General features: G+C 34.9%; 1 protein-coding gene across 1 annotated transcript; it reads left to right on the top strand.

Annotated features, from left to right (window-relative positions):
• The first annotated feature begins 1,200 nt into the window (after nt 1-1,200).
• On the top strand, nt 1,201-16,417 carry LOC149793534 (uncharacterized). The gene is made up of 4 exons (XM_089966408.1): nt 1,201-1,797; nt 8,524-9,011; nt 11,408-11,634; nt 15,218-16,417. Exons 2-4 carry the CDS (start codon nt 8,978-8,980, stop codon nt 15,365-15,367), a joined length of 411 nt encoding a protein of 136 aa, XP_089822534.1. The 5' UTR covers nt 1,201-1,797; nt 8,524-8,977; the 3' UTR covers nt 15,368-16,417.
• The last annotated feature ends 2,386 nt before the right edge of the window (nt 16,418-18,803 follow it).

Raw genomic sequence — 18,803 nt, 5'->3', positions numbered from 1 at the left:
GTGTTTTCTTGGGCGTTTGTTACTTTTCCAACTTGGTGCGTGTACCGTTATAGGCAGGAGAACAAGGCGCGTAAAGTCTAAGTCTCCTATCAAATCTCAGTTCGGTGGCAAAACGTCAACAAAAAACAAATACATAATCAATCATAATAAATGCCTTTTACCTTAAGTCCCCAAGCTGAACGAATCTTCATTAAAAAAACTGTTTTAATTCTGCTTTTATAACTGATAATTTCATTGCCTTTACCAACAATTCTAACGTTTTCTGTGTAAGCATCTTCTCTTTATATTAATTATTTTCATTCAGTATTTAGTTATTGAGCATTATGCAAGATCCATTGCTATCAAATCGTTTTCAATTATTCAGAGAGTGTGTTGTCCTAAAATTCATTTTCTCTCCCCTTAAAGTTCACCTCCCACCCTAATAGTTTTGATGATGTACAGAATATGTAGAGCTTTCCATGATAATTGTTCAATTAATATAATGATATTCATTTTCTTCTGTTTACCTGGATTCTCTGAAATTCATCTTCGCTCTAGTCGATAATGACTGTAGTGCACCGTATAATTGGGACTACACAAGTGTTAATCGATCATGATATTTAATTAGGATTTAAGTCTAGTACTGTCCTCATCCCCATATAATCGTCATTTAGTTGAACATGCTACAAACATTACAACTATTGTTGTTTTACTCGCACTACTGTAACTAAAACTAAAATAACAATAAAAAGCAAATAATGTTATCATCATTAGCAGTAGTTGTACTAGCTAGTGGCAGTGACTATGGATGACGAGTATATATATATATATATATATATATATATATATATATATATATATATATATATATATATATATATATATATATATATATATATATATATATATATATATATATATATATATATTCTTTAGTTTCTTATTGATGATATCTATTAAAAATATTAAAACATGTTCTATACTGAACAACAAATGTCTGATTTTATTTCATTTTGTGTCGATAAGCCAATAAACAATATCACACACATTTCCGACTCTGTCGCATATTGTAATTTTATGTACATAATTATAAACGGATGATCATAACTTAAATTGACGTTACGGAAATACTGTGTATTATATTATTATTAATCGATGTATATTGTACATTGGACTTCAGACATTAATCGAAGCATTGAACTTGGAGAATGTGTGGTTTTCGAGGCATTTTCCTACATATAATTTATTTTTTCGATCCATTATTTTTCAGATTTGAAACTCTTGTTCTCATTTTGTGACATGTGTCTTTTGTAAATTGATCAATGATATTTTCATTTATCCAACGATTATTATTTATTCAAAACATGGAAAATAAACAAGATTACTACTTCAGTTTGATGCTGTAGTTTCATAAAGTATTAGCTGGACAGTATCAACACATTTAAGTACAAGGAAATATGTTGTTCTTGTATGATTTAGCTTCCTGCATAACATTTGCTTTGGTCTCAGAAGGAAGCACTGTGGAAGGTATTATAGGAAGAATTGTGTCTTTATCATGGACATACAACAATATGAACAGGAATTCTATACCTATTTATCGTAACTCGTCATTTCTTCTGGTTGTATGGCCACTTAAAAATCACATCGTCTGGCATGAAAAAGATGAAAGAATACAAGTTTACGTAAACAACGGTACCTTCGAAACGGTAACTGTTACTGTTAGCATTTCAAACGTTACAAGAAAAGATGCTGGCATATACGAGTTGGAACGATCATGGGATTCAGAGGACGTCAACGATAGTGTCACTCTACAAATTGGTATGTTGCATAAACCTTAGATTTCATCAGTTGTTAGTTAATTACAACAGTGCAAGTGTTCATTTTACTAGAATTATATGGATTTGTCAGTTTAAGGTAGTTAAAAGTGATAATTAATAAAGAGATATATTGCTAACTTTATAATCAGAGTTTATAACTGAGAACCTGAAAGCATGTCTCTCAGTAGCTGTTCATGTCAGAAGAGAGTTATACAAAGAAGTACGATCTAACTTATGTATTTCGTATTTACCCCTTTCTAAAAGGTTTCATTTGTTTTGTACAAACACTTCTTTAACACACTTTGTCCAGGATTTATATTTACCGTCCTAATTATCTCTGTAAGCCTACCACCCGTAATCTGGTTAAGTCATATTTTTAAGCATATATAAAGATTTTAGATCAAACAAATAATTCATACTTTATGATGAAAAATTTAATTGACGATAGTACGTATAAACCGGTTGCCTGATTATTTAAGTACAATGCGCTACCAATGTATGTCTGAGCCAAAGGTATAAATTAACATTTGCAGAATTTCAGCATTTGAGTGATATTATTTATATTAATTCGTGGCCACAGCAATACTAATTTAACTAGTTTGTCTGATTTCGAGTACAACGTAAGACCTCCAACAAATCGTTCCTAATTATGCTACAGACATTGAATCCTCTCTTTTCCAAAGTTGTATAAAGATACGCTTGAAAAATTCATGAGAAGAAAATAAATTAAAAAAAGTTCAACATGACAACTGGATATTCAGTAAAAGAACAATTGCATAACGACTACAGACAATTCATTAGTTTTTAAATGAAGCCGCTAGCGTTTGATTTTCTATGCTTCTCTCATCCTCATTATTCGAATGTTTTGCATTTTTCTACATGAAGGGACCCCTCCTTGAAATAACTATGGTACTACATTTCGATTTATACATAGAGTTACAGTGCAATTCCCTAAATATATCCACAGAAAAGGTTTCTTGGAGCCTCAATGGATCTATGAAAGAAAGCAATGGCAAATATTCTCAAAACAGCACGATTCTTGCTATACAGAATTTAACACCTGATGATATGTACAGCATTTACAAGTGTAAGTCATCCGGATTTGGATTTGAGAGTGATCCGTACAGATTAAATATTTGTAGGTATCTTGGTCTTTTTGTCTTATTCAGTCACTGTCTTATAATTGCCTGATATTGCAACATACCGGTATCCCCGAATCTACCTTTCCGTGAAAGAATGTTCTTCTATAAATAATAACAGTTTCGTCTGATTACAGACTATATAATTATAGTTTCTCGAAAGTGTCAAATAAAATAAGTTTCTGATAATGATTGTTCTGTATACATACACACCATCACACACACACACACACGCACACGCACACACACACACACACACACACACACACACATATATATATATATATATACAGAGACAGAGATAGAGATACTGTTTAACTGTTTCTCCCAAAAATCACATTTGTACATTTATCATTGTCTTTAGCTCCATGTGTTCTTAGTCGATGCCTTCTATGGAATGGTACCTTTGATTAAAATACTTTTCTTCTGAGGTATGAAATCAAGTTGAATATCCACTCGATCTCTTCTTCCGTTTCAGAAACCAATGACCTGAAACACAATATTCCCCTGTGGCGTATATTTAATATATACTGTTTGTTGACTTTGTCCATACATATATGTTATTTATATATGTACTTTCTACTTGACCTTGACGTACGGCTCTCTCTCTCTGTCTCTCTGTCTCTCTCTCTCTCTGTCTGTCTGTCTCTCTCTCTCTCTCTCTCTCCCCCCCCTCTCTCTCTCTCTCTCTCACTCTCTCTCTCTCTCTCTCTTTGTTTCATATCTTGTTTATAAATGTTGTATACTTGGCAAATTACTCGTCCTTGCCTTAACATATGAGGCATATTTATTGGTGTTGTTGTGTTCCTTTTTAATTTGGGTGAATTAATTTAGTAAAACTATTATTCGTTGAATTTCAAAGTTCTCAATAAAATGTTTGGACAACATTAATTTCATTATTATTGGAATTATGTCAAAATTCAAACTAGGACATTCTGGAGTATTGTATTGTGATACATTGAAATACTGTCAACACATCGCCACGTTCCTTGTCATTGCCACATTAGCACATTCGAGACTGCATACACATGAACGCTTTCAATATCATAATTTATTCGGAATACATTTGGATTGCAAATCGAATTTCGTGCTTTTGGTCTTGTGTTGGAACTTTGATATGTGTTTTAGATTTAATTCACAATTGTACGCTCATCCACTTAGTGTCCTTTCAAGGATCTGTCTTCGTCATGGTGAGGAGGAGTTTAACCTTGATTGTAGATTTCGGAACATGTACGATGTAAGAAAAAGATTGTTTACTTGAAACAAATGCGGCAGAGCAGGAGAGTACTACTCATCCATGGAATATGGCCCTGATCTGTTTTTCTCCACCATTTTTGTTGTGTAAAATTTTGTGGCGTTTCGCACAAGTAAAATAACAAACGCAAAGCCTTGGCCGCATAGAGACTGCTCACAAAATGGTACGATTGAGATGGTAAAATTACTAGGGTATTCTCGGGCATGAAGTTCTTTCAATACATTTATCAACGTACATGTTGTCACTGAACTGTTACCTGCTGCCCGATAATAACTGTCCTGCAGAAACAACTCTTCATCAATTCAGTATCAAAAGTAGCGCATGAAAGGATAGGTATCAAGTTCAGATAGATTCCCTCTGTATCTTTTTCATACCATCGAGGACTTAGCAATATAACGGAGCACGACGTGTTTTTCTTCCGTATTGAAAAAGTGAGGACATATCTGTACGATAACGTTTCAGTTTCGAAACTGATATAATGAAGGTCCCTGAATATATTTAAATGATCAAATAACTTATTCAGTGTGTGAGCATATTTACAGCCTACACTGATCAAACATATCGACGACTTGACAAGAAAAAGGATTCTAAGACAAACTGTGACGACATATCTTACCACATTGAACATGTTGCTCCTGCTTGATAAATTCCTGTTCACATTTTCACGGCAGTAACTGCACACTGCATGTCCATTGATACTTCTACTGACGTCGTAATGATAATGACGATCATAAACATGAATGCAGTTTTCGACAGGAAATTGGGACCCTCAAAACAGATACCCTCGAATGAAATGAGGACATATTTTCAACGTATAGCGAGGGGCTAGTCCTTGGTGCAATTTTGGTATATCGTTAGATCCACGCACTGTCACAGCTGTTATTATAGATTGTTCTCAATGAATATCTTTATGTCACGGCTTTGGTGCAAGTGTGATCTTATATCTCCCCCTCATTTTTGGCTTCCTTTCTGGTGCATTGGGTTTCTACGCATATGCTGTAGAAACCACAATAATGAGGGCCACACCCATGTGATCCTCGTCGGTATCCATCTCCATGATACTTCGCTTCAAAGTAGGAAGCCAATGCACATGTGATATACGGTTTTGTACGTTTAACGCTGTCTGTAGGACGTGAAACCGGATTCATCTGGAGGGCATTTTTTCATCGGCAATGTCAAAATTCGTCTTTGAATTGTTAAAAAGGTTTAATTATGTCAGATATTTAGATGGTTTTAATTGAGGAGGAATATTAAATTAAATCCGTATTTGAGATTTTAAACAGTATCAAACTCATCCTATATAAATTCAAATTAGTCATTAATAACGCAGACGATTTATATGCAGGGCTTAGGATCTTGAACTTCTTAATTTTCAACATGTATTTGTAAGTGAGAGTTCTAGTTCTTCCAAAAGACACCCTATTGAACGGTTCAGTGTAACAAAATCTTCCAGAGCGGGAAATCAGCACTGCTCATGCGCCTGAACGTACTCCTCTGCCTCTGCTGATCACAGGGATACATCCCGATACATCCGTGTCGCCAACATCGTCATTTAGTACAAAAACAAAATAGAACGTAACGACTGGAACAACTATCGGGGCATATCCCTCTTCAGCATCGTCGGAAAGGCTTTCACCCGTGTCGTCCTGGAGCGCTCGAAGACCCTAGCCTTCCCAATCTACACAGTCACAGTATGGTTTCCAAGGCGACCAGTCAACAGTGAACATGGTCGTCTCACTACGACTTCCTACACATGACGAATACGTTTGACCTGGTCAATATTAGCGGACTCTTTAGGCTCCTGCAGATCAACTGTCCCCTACCCACCTCGACTACTCGTTGTTGTGTCGTCACGTGTGCCTCATTGATGCAACATCGGAGGCCTTCCAAGTTAGCAGCGGAGTGAAGCATGGCTGCGTCATTGCGCAAGCGGTCTTTGCAATCTTCTTCTCCATGCCGTTCCAGTAATCCTTAAAGGACTGCAGCGAGGTAGTGTACATCCATAGCAGGGCTGACGGCAAACTGTTCAACATCGTCCGTTTCCGTACTAAGATTAAAGTCACATATGTCCACATCCGTCAACTGCTCTTCGCCGACGATGCAGCCTAGACATCACACATGGAAGATGCACTGCACTGCTGGTTTGCTACCTCTCCCTCGCCTGTAAGGAAGTTGGATTGACCATCACTTTGAAGAAAATGAACGTCATGGAGATGTAGGATGACTCCCCTCCCTCCATCACCATCGAGGTGTACAACTTGGAAGTTGTTGAAAACTTCACATACCTCGGGTCCACCATCTCCAGCTTGCTTTTCATTGACTTTAATGTGAAAAGCAGGATTGCCAAGGCAGCAACAGTGATGGGAAGACTAAATCAGACTGTCTGGAACAATCCCAACCTCACTACAAAGACCAAATTACGCGTCTACTATGCCTGCATGCTCCACACGCTCCTTTACAGCAGCGAGACATGGATGACATATGCGAAACACGAAAGGCAACTGAACAGCTTATACCTGAGATGACTGTAGTGTCTTCTGCATATCCAGTGGCAGGATAAAGTACCCAACATAGAGGTTCTGGACACGCTAACATGATCAACATTTTCTGTATTTTCGCAGATGTGCGCCTTTGCTGGCTCGGCCACGTCAAAGAAATGGACCCAGGCTGCATTCTTAAGGACCTGCTATACAGTGAACTAGCAGACGGCGCACGACCAAATGGATGGAAACATATGCGTTAAAAAGACGTTTGTAAGAATTACATGAAACGGCCAACATCAACGTCAACGACGGGGAGAGTTGTGCTAGCGACAGCTCCACCTAGCGCCTAGATGTCAGACTGTGCGTTCAAAATGGCAAGGAAAACAGTAACATAAAGCACGCTGAAAATAGAGCCAGGAAGAATGCGAAACAACAGTTTTTCCTGAAGATACACCATCGTCTTGCGTTGACGGACGCATGGCAAGAAGAAGATTGTCTTATGTATGAAAGGAAAAAAAGAATAAAAATTTGACAATATATTGGACAACCAAGATTTGCTTTTTCTTCCGCGATAGTAAAGAGGTTTCATATGAAAGAGGTTTGGCACAAACAGCAACTTTTTAGCTAAAGGGCATTTGCATGTCGAGAAAGAAATATTTGCTGCACAAATATTCATACTGGAGAATCATGGTTTGTTCCCTTACATACCCATACTGACATCCACTATTACTCCTATGGTTTTACCTCAGTGTTACGCCTAGGGATGATTTTATATGAAACATTCCCCTTGTATCAAGAGGGTCTTGTTTATGAAATGGAAGAATGACGTAAAATTCCCCATGTACATATAGTGTCATTTCGTTTATGTCCTTAATGTTTTCGAAATCTACCTATGTGTCAAGATGAAATCCCGAATGTTTTGGTGAATTATAGTGACTCTAGAAAATATTTGATAACAAACCTTGACAAAGTAGTTGCGACTGTAATGTGTGCTAATAAAAGTGACCCAGTTACCGTACAAATATAATAAAAACGCCCGCATTCTAACTATATATTGTGGTGAAACACTTGTGGGAAATTTAGTAGCATATAGATGATCGTTTTGAGTTTGTCTTTACTTGATTTGTACGTTATTACAATTTTTAAGAACTCTTTCTCCCATTACGTTAAATTCTATCAAACCTTATAATTAGTGGCATCCAGCTGAACTTTTAGCAGTTTTTACAAATTGTAAACGATTTATCAGAAGTATTTGAGTATTTCATCATTTGATTAATTTGATCTTAAATGTCCACACTTTGCATCTGACATGCATGAAATCTTTAAATCATTTCTTTTATTTATGTTCCAGAGACCAATATTCAAAATATTTCTGAATTTTAACAATAATTATTTATTTATCTACTTCCTGGTAATGCATCTGTAGTGTTTTATCAGATTCATTTCTGTACCATAATAAAACGAGATTTTATATTATATGGTATGTGTTGTTTCCCGAGAATTATATGTCCGTCGCCATGGTCATCCACTTGCATTTCATAAACGCTCGTGTTGCGTACTTTTTGCGATACCTTAAAGTTTTATTTTAGCACTTGTGCTTAAATGTTGTATTCAGTGGGTATATTTTGAATCATCCGATGCATATATTGCACGAATATATGCATACACACCTGAATATATACATTATTGCTTCTGTACAACTTTCCAGTATAAATATGACATTTTTGTGCAATCTGTGTAATCTTTATCCAGTTTTAATATATTGTTCTGAATATATAAATATTACAAATGGATTGATTTATATTGATTGGGTAAATGAAAGTTTGATTTACCGTTTGATTTCATTTCAGCTCAATCCAGTGCCAAACCTATCAACGGAAATAATTCTGTGCAGCAAGATTTCAATGATAAGTATTATACGTGTATTTACTATAATGCTATAACATAGCACAATGAGCAGAAACATAGTTTCAAGCACCAGACCATGAAACGCATATATGTGTTTAGCAATCAAATAAGAGTCATTTACAGTTATGAAATAATTATCAATAGTGTGGATCATACAAGTGCATCTACTCTAAGGTATCTCCCTGCAAGATTGTGAATTGTATCACATATAACATTTCGAACAATCATGGCATTATATCCATTCTGTTGTCTTTATTTCATGGTTATATCCCAACATGCAAGCTTCGAACCAATGAATATTTGTCTTTCCTTCCAGGTCTACTAGGACCGCTTATTGGGGTTGGACTTGTAATTGTTGCCATTTCCTTGATCATCAATGGAGTTCTAATTTTGTTCATGCAGAGGTGTAAAGTCGCATTAAGCAGATCGGGTACTATTATCTTCTACTTTTAAGCATGCATGTGTCTACATATAATTGATTTACAAGATTTAAATGCATAGCATATATAGCATAAATTCTCTCTCCTAAGGAAAATGAAAAATATTGGTATTAAAAGCAAAAACTCTCTAAATTTTCGCCAACTAAATTGTTTCCAAGTTAAGTGCTCTCTGCTGTCATACTTAGTTTGTCCCATTCTAGCTTTAAGAGCTGGATACATTTAGTTGGTTTGCATGTTGTAACTTAGTTACGTTACACAACGCATAGATGGGTTTATAATACCAAACGTTACATCGCAGGTAAAAAGTCCTTCCTGACCATATGGGATAAACTCCATGCAACAGCATCTGCATTTCTTATTCGGATTCTTTTCTATACACATCATGGCAGGTTATGCTATTCTTGTGTCAGGTATACTGTATAATTCTATACATATGTAATGCGTCTCTGCTATGACACTTTTGCGAGTTTGATTTTTCAAGGAGGGAAAATACGCTGAACGTAGCAAGTAAATACGAATTTACTTATGTTACATTAAAAAATTTATTGTCGCAGAAAAGTGCAGATAATAAGTATAATAAAGTACATAAGAATGAAACCATTCGTAAAAGTTGCAACATATGCACAATTTTTTCCCACGTACATGTATGAGATGCATAAGCAAAACGCGTTTTGCATTTTGATCCCCCTTTTGAAAAAACGTTTTCTCTCTTTTTAGTAAAATCCGATGCTTTATTGAAGCGCTCTCCAATATTACTCCGATAAAACAAGTTCATATTTTTCCTACAAATTGATTTATTTTGTTATTATATACTCATTTGGTTTTTCTACCTTAGGCGTAATATTACAAATAACACACTACAAGAAACAAAGTAATTGATTGTATGCTGTATTCTCAAACAAATACAAAACCGCAGATTCATCAATCTACAGTCTCGATAGTAAAGCGCACTTGGCACCGACTATCGATCTTTGAAGTTTATTGCATGCTCACACATAGTTTATAAAGTATTGCTCGCTTTGGTATACTTACAATTTAAATTTTGAGAATGAATGCGGATTTCAATATCTTTTCTAGTAAGTCTGGAATGGATGAAATTTGTCTTACTGTCGATGCATATAAATGTTTCTTTTGATTGACTGCATTTATTAGTCTGGTTAATTAAATCTGATGGTATACCTTACATAAACCTCGAACAGTGGAAGGACTGCCATAAACTGTATCTGTGTTTGTGTTCTGTTATTGATCGTTTGGAATCATATTGTGGGGAAAATACGCATTCTTATAATTGAAATTATTATACGACGTTTTCTTATATCACATTCATTTCGTTTCGAGTGGAGCAAGGAGAACATGATTTGTGCTTGAAATGTAGTCGAAATTAAAGTATAAATTTAATATGTGCATCAGGTTTTGAGATCCTTGGTATAGTTCATATACCTCGGATTTGCAATACGATCCTGTAAAGTACATTTTGAGGAAATTCAATATCCGAAACTGTATAGCCATAGTTATTACCAGTTAAAATAAATCTATGTTTATGTCATGTCACTTGCATGCTATTTGTGGGAGGGACCCTAGCTATGTACATAACCTGTATGAATTCCAACGCTAGCCTAGCATTGTATCAAAAACGTTGAACTGGGAGATTGGCAAACCATCTGTTGTGTGACAGTCGATTCAACCAGTGGACAAAAAGACCCCTTCGTTGCCTTGGCATCTGGGCACTAAGGTGCTCATGCTTCTACCAAAACCTTTAAATGATTTTTTTCTCAAATTTAGTGTGCTAACTGATTCATGAAATGGTACTTCTCTTATAGATATATGATAGCCCTTAGCCCCATATTGCTTTTATATGCTATTTATATAGACCCAAGGAAATTCTGATTATATTCTGAGCCATTCTAAGTGCGAACGGTTACGATCATTTCACATAAGTAATTATTTAACTGATCAGAATGGTATTTTCAATATTGGATTTCTCACTTGTTTTCTTGTTTGAAAGGTTCATAAGTAACACAGAAACTGTCTAGATAGTTAACTTTATATACTCTCAAATGGCCGAAACAGCTTCTGTAGTTCATCCACTAGCTAATCTAATAAAGCAAAACCCCCTGCTATATAAGCGTTAAGTAGTTCCTAATTAACGAGACGTATTTGCTAATTTTATATACACGTGCAATGTGTAACCGTGCAGTATGAAAAAATATAAATCTAATTAATTTAAAAAATATGAGCATATAACAATATTTGCTTAATTCTGTCTTTTGTGATCGAGTGTTTCGTAAACGAATTATATCTATATATTGTTTGTGAAATGGTATAGACGGTAGGAAATAGTCTCCAGCAGATGTATCAAAGTATAACATGTTCATGCCTATTCCAGCAATGACAACAGATGCTTCCAAAAGAAACCAAATTAGAAAAAGCGTGCCTTTAAAAAAATTGGCATTGTCATATGCCAAAGAAATCTATTTAAACAGCGATGATTCAGAGAACAAAAATCAAGGCAATACTTGTTGCAGACTTTTCCAAAGGCTTGGAAGAGTAAAAGGAGACATAAGAGTTGTTAATATTGAACTCGTTGAAGACACGTACAAAGTTATTAATGAGGTAACAATTAAAGATGATCTTCTATCTATCGAACAATATATCTATCTATCTATTTCATATTAAAATTACTCATGCAATTTATTATTTACACATAACATCACCAACATTTTGTGCTTTGTGTCTTGCCCATTTCGTAGCATACATGCGATATTTTGTTATCCAAATTTGCCCTTATTCATATAACTTTACAAGAAAACCAAACTATCTTGGTTAAATAATTTTACTTCATAAATGTTCTTGCTGCTGTTGACATTTAGTAAATAAAACAGTGCATACAAACAGGAAAACTGCAAAAAATGGATAGGTTATGACGGTCCTATGATAACCAGCGCGAATTTAAAGATTGCAAGTGAATACAATATTAATGGCGCCATCCATGTTTTAAAATAAAATGTGTCATCAAAACAAGATATCAGAGAGAAACCATTGTGGATTTTAGGTACAGTTTCGTTAAAACTTTCACTTATGGATATTGCTCGGTTTGTTTTATAAAGATTGTTGTGTTATTTATACATTTTCTAATCGAATAAATGGGTGTGATCGAGAAAGTATACAACTCTGAGTTTGGTTAAATATGTTTCTTTCATCCGTCCATCCGTCTGGGATTCGCCATCTTCGAGGTATAAAATATGATTTAATTTTGCTAAAACATGGAATGAATAAAACATGTTCCAACATAGGGAAACACCTCCTTATTAAGATAACATCTGCATAAATTTGCATGAATCCAAAATATTACTGACACTGATTTTCCATTTTTGGTATATAATTGTGGTACATTTTAGTTTAAAAATGGTTGACTGAAATAATTTTAGGTGCATTATTCGCATTGAACACTTTATATAACTTAACAGATGAAACGCTTAAGATTGACTGGGTCTTTTAGTTTACAAGTCAAAGATATGAAAATATTTTAATGCATATTCTGTAATCTTTAATTCCTGAAAAAACAAAGTTTTTTCTTATGTGTAACTACACCGCAGAGTCAACGAATGTTGACAATTATTACCCTCCTAAATTTTGAGCAGGTATTTATTCAATATTATACGTACGTGGAAGTGGCGTATAAGGGACACATATAACTCACTTACATTGGATTGAGAGACCTTTAAATAAGCAAAGATGTTCAATAAGCTTCACCAGACAACGTCAAAAGATAATAATGAGTAACGAATATACCTGCACATAACAAGTGCTATATTATATGGATTTCGGTGACGGCCGGCTTGCCATTCTCGGTGTTAGCAACTGCTATATAAATAAAAGTTCTGGTTAATACGAAGTAGATCAACCCTAGGAGAAACGAGAGAAGGTCAAGGGGTATGAACTGATTAAAATATTTTATATGTACTGATCTGATAGATTCTTAATAGAAAAGCAGAAGAATACTCGAAAAAAACAAGGCTACAATACTGTACATTGTTTATTTATCCTTGCAGGCCTCCGTACCCTCTGCAACGGATGTGTTTCAACACTATTCGGAATAATAATTTATTCGATGAATACTGATTATATTATTAAACTCATGAATCTGTGTAAGAAATGTTTTTCTTTACCTTAAATGTTATTTTATTGCTGAGCTACGATACTACTACTAAGTATATCATAAAATCTACCGAATATAGATAAACGGAAACAATGTTTTCAGCTGGAAAACAATGTAGGTGATATTCGTTACCATAGTAGCGCTCTGTGCTTTTAGTTGGTATCTGAGGTCGGTAGCTAAATTTACTTGAGATATCACGATTCACCGTCGACACAAATTAGGGCAGAAATAAGCATTGATTAAAAAGCTTATGATTCCTAAACCTTCATCCAATATATGTATAAATTATTTAAAACATGTATAGATGACAAAAGTGACGAGAAGAATTACTAATATTTAGTGAAACCATTGCATTCACGCAGTCTCTGCTTGCAAACGATGTATTCACCTTACGACGTATCATTCTAGTCTCGCAGAGGAAATGCATATACAACATATATATTTTTGAGTTCAACTATATGGAAAAAACTCGTCGCCCTTTAAAATGTTAAGTAATATTTCTTAAAACAATATGTAACCAAGTTTCACCCGTATTCTTAGTTAATCAGTGTTTAATGATTATATGTAAAGGATCTGTCGTTACTTATTCACGATCCTATGCATAGGTGTCCAATAAAAGCCTTTCTATAATAGGATAGTCTTTGATAAGAGACTACATATTATTTTTCTCTCCTTCTCTCTCTCTCTCTCTCTCTCTCTCTCTCTTTCACACACATACACACATACACGCACTCTCTCTCTCTCTTCATCACGATCTCCCTCCATATTCCATGATATCATCTCAAAGCAACCGTGACAAAGAATTACTTATCGAAATTTATATCTAAGTCATTTTGCAAATATTCGAAGACTTGTTGAGACTTGGTCCCTTGGAACTAAATTTAGAACCAGCAATACGTTCAATGCTTCCAACTGTCCGTCAAGCTTGGATGATTTTCAAATTGCTAAATAAATAGATGAAAAGAAGGAAGGAAAAACAATATTCCGATTTCATAATACGCCGTCTCTGCTTGTAAACGATGTATTCTCTGTACGATATATCATTCTAGTCTTGCAGAGGAAATGCATAAACAACATATCAATTTTTGATTTAAACTATATGGCAAAAACTCGTCACCCTTTAAAATGTTAAGTAATAATTCTTAAAACAATAGGTAACCAAGTTTGACCTGCGTTTTGCTCGACTTGTTTATTCTTAGTTAATCAGTGTTTAATGATTAGATGTAAAGGATTTGTCGTTACTTATTCACGATCCTATGCATAGGTGTCCAATAAACGCCTTTCTATAATATAATAGAAAGGACAGTCTTTGATAAGAGAATAAATATTATTTTTCTCTCCTTCTCTCTCTCACTATATCTCTGTCTCTCTCTCTTCATCACGATATCCCTCCATGTTCCATGATATCAACTCAAAGCAACCGTGACAAAGCATTACTTATCGAAATTTATATCTAGGTCATTTTGCAAATATTAGAAGACTTGTTGAGATTTGATCCCTTTCAATTGAATTTAAAACCAGCAATACGTGCGATGCTTTAAATTGTACGTCAAGCTTGGAGAAAATTCAAATTACTTGATCAATAGATGAAAAGAGGGAACGAAAGACAATATTCCGATTTTATAATACAAAAAGAGCTCATTTTCTTTTTTCCTTTATAAAAAGCACTCTGCCAATACTCTTCTACAACACTCGATGTTCACCTCGTTCTAAGAAAATTTCGAGAACAACACGAACCCTGGGCTGAGTCAATAATTGTATCGTATTCTGTAATATTGTAAATGTAACACCTCTTTAGTATTAGGGTTGATTTGGGGAAATGTATTGGATCAGGTTACTTCATTCTTTGGTCTTAGATTTGCAGTTCGATTTTCTTAAGTTACCCTTTAGCCAACACAATACATTCTCGAGATTATGGCTTGATTAAAAACGTTTTATTTATCATATTTCTACACTTTCAATTACTTCCAGAACAGAGAGACATTCGTGGTGTATTTTAAAATAATAAAATCATTGAAATATATTTCTACATTTCAGGCTGCCATGTCTGCCTCTGATCACGCAAAACACAACATAAGGGTGGAACATCCGCATGAAGTCAGCATGAGTGCTGAACACAGTCACTACCATTTTGACGTTTCTGTAGAATGTTGTCAATATGAGACCGCCAGAATGGAAACAGATTGAACGTATATAACTCCAATATGCGATATTTCAAGTTCTGTTGAGCTATGTCAGGATGAAGAATCCAACATACCGCTTACGAAGCAAAAGTATGTAAATGCAACATACGAGACTCTTTAACCTCAATCAATAGTCCTGCACATCCTATTGGAACATGTCAGGCTGACGTAACCAATTTGCAAGAAAAATATAAAACCAATAAAACCTCAGTTGGTGATCTTGTTCGTCCTGCGGAAGAACATCCCGTCGAAGAAAGCGACTTACACGCACTGAAAAGAAAAACGTGCATGTAACATACGAACATATATAACTCCGATACATTTCACTCGTGCTATTGAAGTATATCTTGCCGAAGAAAATGACACTACTTGCATGCAAATGAAGCACAAAAACGGATTAAATACGATACACAGTGTGCAAATTAATAATAATAATAATAATAATAATAATAATAATAATAATGATAATAATAATAATAATAATAATAATAATCACTTAAATTGTTACAATACTTAGCAGGCGGGAAGTTGCAACGGCTTGGTGGTTAGCATGCCGCATTCAAGACAAAAAAGGCACAGGCTCGAAGCCTACGATTGCATCAGTCTGAGACAGATACCGTGGTGTGTCCCTGAGCAAGGCACTGTACTCCATTTGCCTCGGCATAAATAGCCTAAGTGTATCGCTGTGCCATGAAACACCAATCTAAACCTTAAAAAGTAAAATGAGTTATCTTCAGTTATATTTACCATAAATGTCAATCTTAAGATGCTAAGCTGAAAGAATATATATTGCTGAATAGTACTCGAAATAACCAGCTGGCAATGATGTTCACAGTCGGTACTCTCGGGCCACAAGCCCATTTGTATAGGATCGGTGCGAATTGAGGCATATGTGACTCATCGCATTTCAGCACATGAAACTAGTATTTAGTTGCAGACTATGAACTATTGAATAAAAACTATTCTGCTGCGCAACTATAGTTTAGATTAATATGACACTATCTTTTTGTCGTTATCGTTTACTTTCAACTGAAAATAAATCGGACTTCACATTATATCAGTGTTTATTATTTTTCGATACAGCAGAAAATCGCTTTCCCACTTGCCTGGTTTCCTTTGTGTTTTCAAGTATAGTATGTCCTTACTTTTGATAACTCTATCTGTCTATCTACATATCTATCTATATGTCTCTCTCTCTCTCTCTTTATATATATATATATATATATATATATATATATATATATATATATATATATATATATATATATATATATATATATATATATATATATATATGGGTAATGTTGCACCTGTCCTATCGAAAACCTACACTATTTGCCTCAAGCAACATAATCTTTCAACAGGGAATCTATATGCAGTAGGAAATCACATTATTTTACTTTGGTTATGGAAATGTTTAATAGCGAAAGTATGTCAATATCACTTGCATGTATAATGATATAGACTTTTGCAGGGCCGGCGACAGACCCTGCCAGACTATCTGGCGCCCTAGGCAAAATTAGATTTTGGAGCCACCCCCCACCAATATATCAATTTCAAAATGTATAAACAATATTTTCTTTAATAAATGCGCCCTATGAAATTAATGTTCTAGGCGGCTGCCTAGTTTGCCTATATGGTATCGTCGGACCTGCATTTTTGGATATGTGAAGGGATGATTACGGATGCAAATATTCCAGATATACATTAATCTATCTGTGATATGGTAATCGCATTATTCTATGTGGAACAGTACACAAAGACAAATCCTGAATTGTTAATTGCATCACATAAAAAGAGCTGTTGTGGCGCGATAAAGTCTTTTGATTAAAGAGGCCGGTTTATGGTCACATTGTTCTGTGAACAGAGGTCAGTTTATTTACACCTAAAACTTGATATTTAAAAAACCCGTGTATGTAGGGTGGATTTTTAAATGTTTTAGTTTGACCAAATTTCTTATTTATTTATTTCTTTGCTGTTGTTGTTATTGTCTGAGTTGCATCGCCATTTTTTATCGCATGATATTCTACTTATGGCCTAAGGAGCCATTTGTTGCAAATGGGCCATATTCAGACAGACGTGATCTTTTCTCATCAATTCCCTTTGAGCAGTCGATTCTAACAATGGACACCAAAACATTACTAGTAATGCTAATAACAAAACGTTCCAGTAGGTGGAGTAATTCAATTTTCTCACGCTCGCAGCCATTCAGTAATGAGAATAGTGCGCACAGATTACATTGGTTTATGTGAACCAATCAGAATTGCATAAAGTGATATTAAACATATAATGTCACAAACATGCAGCTGTACGTACAATACATAAGGTGTACCAGCTATACAATATATATATGATATAAATGGGATCATACCGTGAATTTCAACTTGTTGGATCGGGTTCAATATCAAGCTTTATTCGTACCCGTGTATGCAGTCGACAAACCTCTAGCTAAAACTATAAATCTCGACAGAGACATCAAAATTTGACCACGTCGCAATTCTGACGCTCACCAAAGACGAGTGATGACAGCAACCCTTTTTACCTGACACGTTTGCAGGGAAATTGGTTGAACATTGTGATTTTATGTGGTATAGGTCTTTACTAAATACAGCATGTCTAGATCATATTGTTCAACCAAATTAGATAATTAGGATCTACTTACAGCCAATACGGATTAAAATAAGGTAAAAAAATAAAAACATTGCGATAATGAGCTGCTAGTGATCCCTAGAACTTGCTGTTAATGATCGAGAGAAAAAGAAAGAGATTCGAACTTACCTTTGATAACATCATTGAATAACCTCTCTTGTCCGTAAACAATGTACATACATCCACTCTCAATGACATTGTGCCATCCTGCTCTTGGTGTTTAATTCAACACTCCAAAATTAATGTTGTTGATATTTTCTCAGGACCGTTTGGCCAAAATGTCTTCGCAATACGCAGGACACGCAGTGCATATGTCTAATTTACCTGCTGCAATAACAACTACATCAAATAAGTACCATCACATGAACGCAGCTTGAGCTAAATCAATCATGAAGGTGTTTTCACAACTGTATCTTCAACTTTCATTGCTGTCTTTAGTCAGTTTTACATACTATTATTTCAATATATTTGTTTCACTACATGTTATTTCTTCTTTAACTACCTGGTTTATATTTTATTTTCATAGCCGTCATAAAGACATTAATACATGTACACTTTAAAAACACAGCCAGTGTAAACATACAACATCTGATAGTGCGACGAATTCGAAGGAATGTAATGGCTGATGTACCACGTGATAGAGCATAGCAGTCCCTATGCAAATTGGCTCAGTGTGTGATAAGCTTATTAATACAAGGCCTATAGTACAAAAGAACCGTTAACTTTCATGAATGTTTTGAACAAATGTAGCATTTAATTATATATTCAAACAAAGTCACTTAACCTGTTTG

The sequence above is a fragment of the Sinohyriopsis cumingii genome, chromosome 8 (genome assembly GCF_028554795.1).
Source record: "Sinohyriopsis cumingii isolate HCF-2022 chromosome 8, ASM2855479v2, whole genome shotgun sequence".
NCBI lineage: Eukaryota > Metazoa > Mollusca > Bivalvia > Unionida > Unionidae > Sinohyriopsis > Sinohyriopsis cumingii.
Note: the sequence above shows the minus strand (reverse complement) of the source record. Positions and strands in the feature narration are given on the sequence as shown.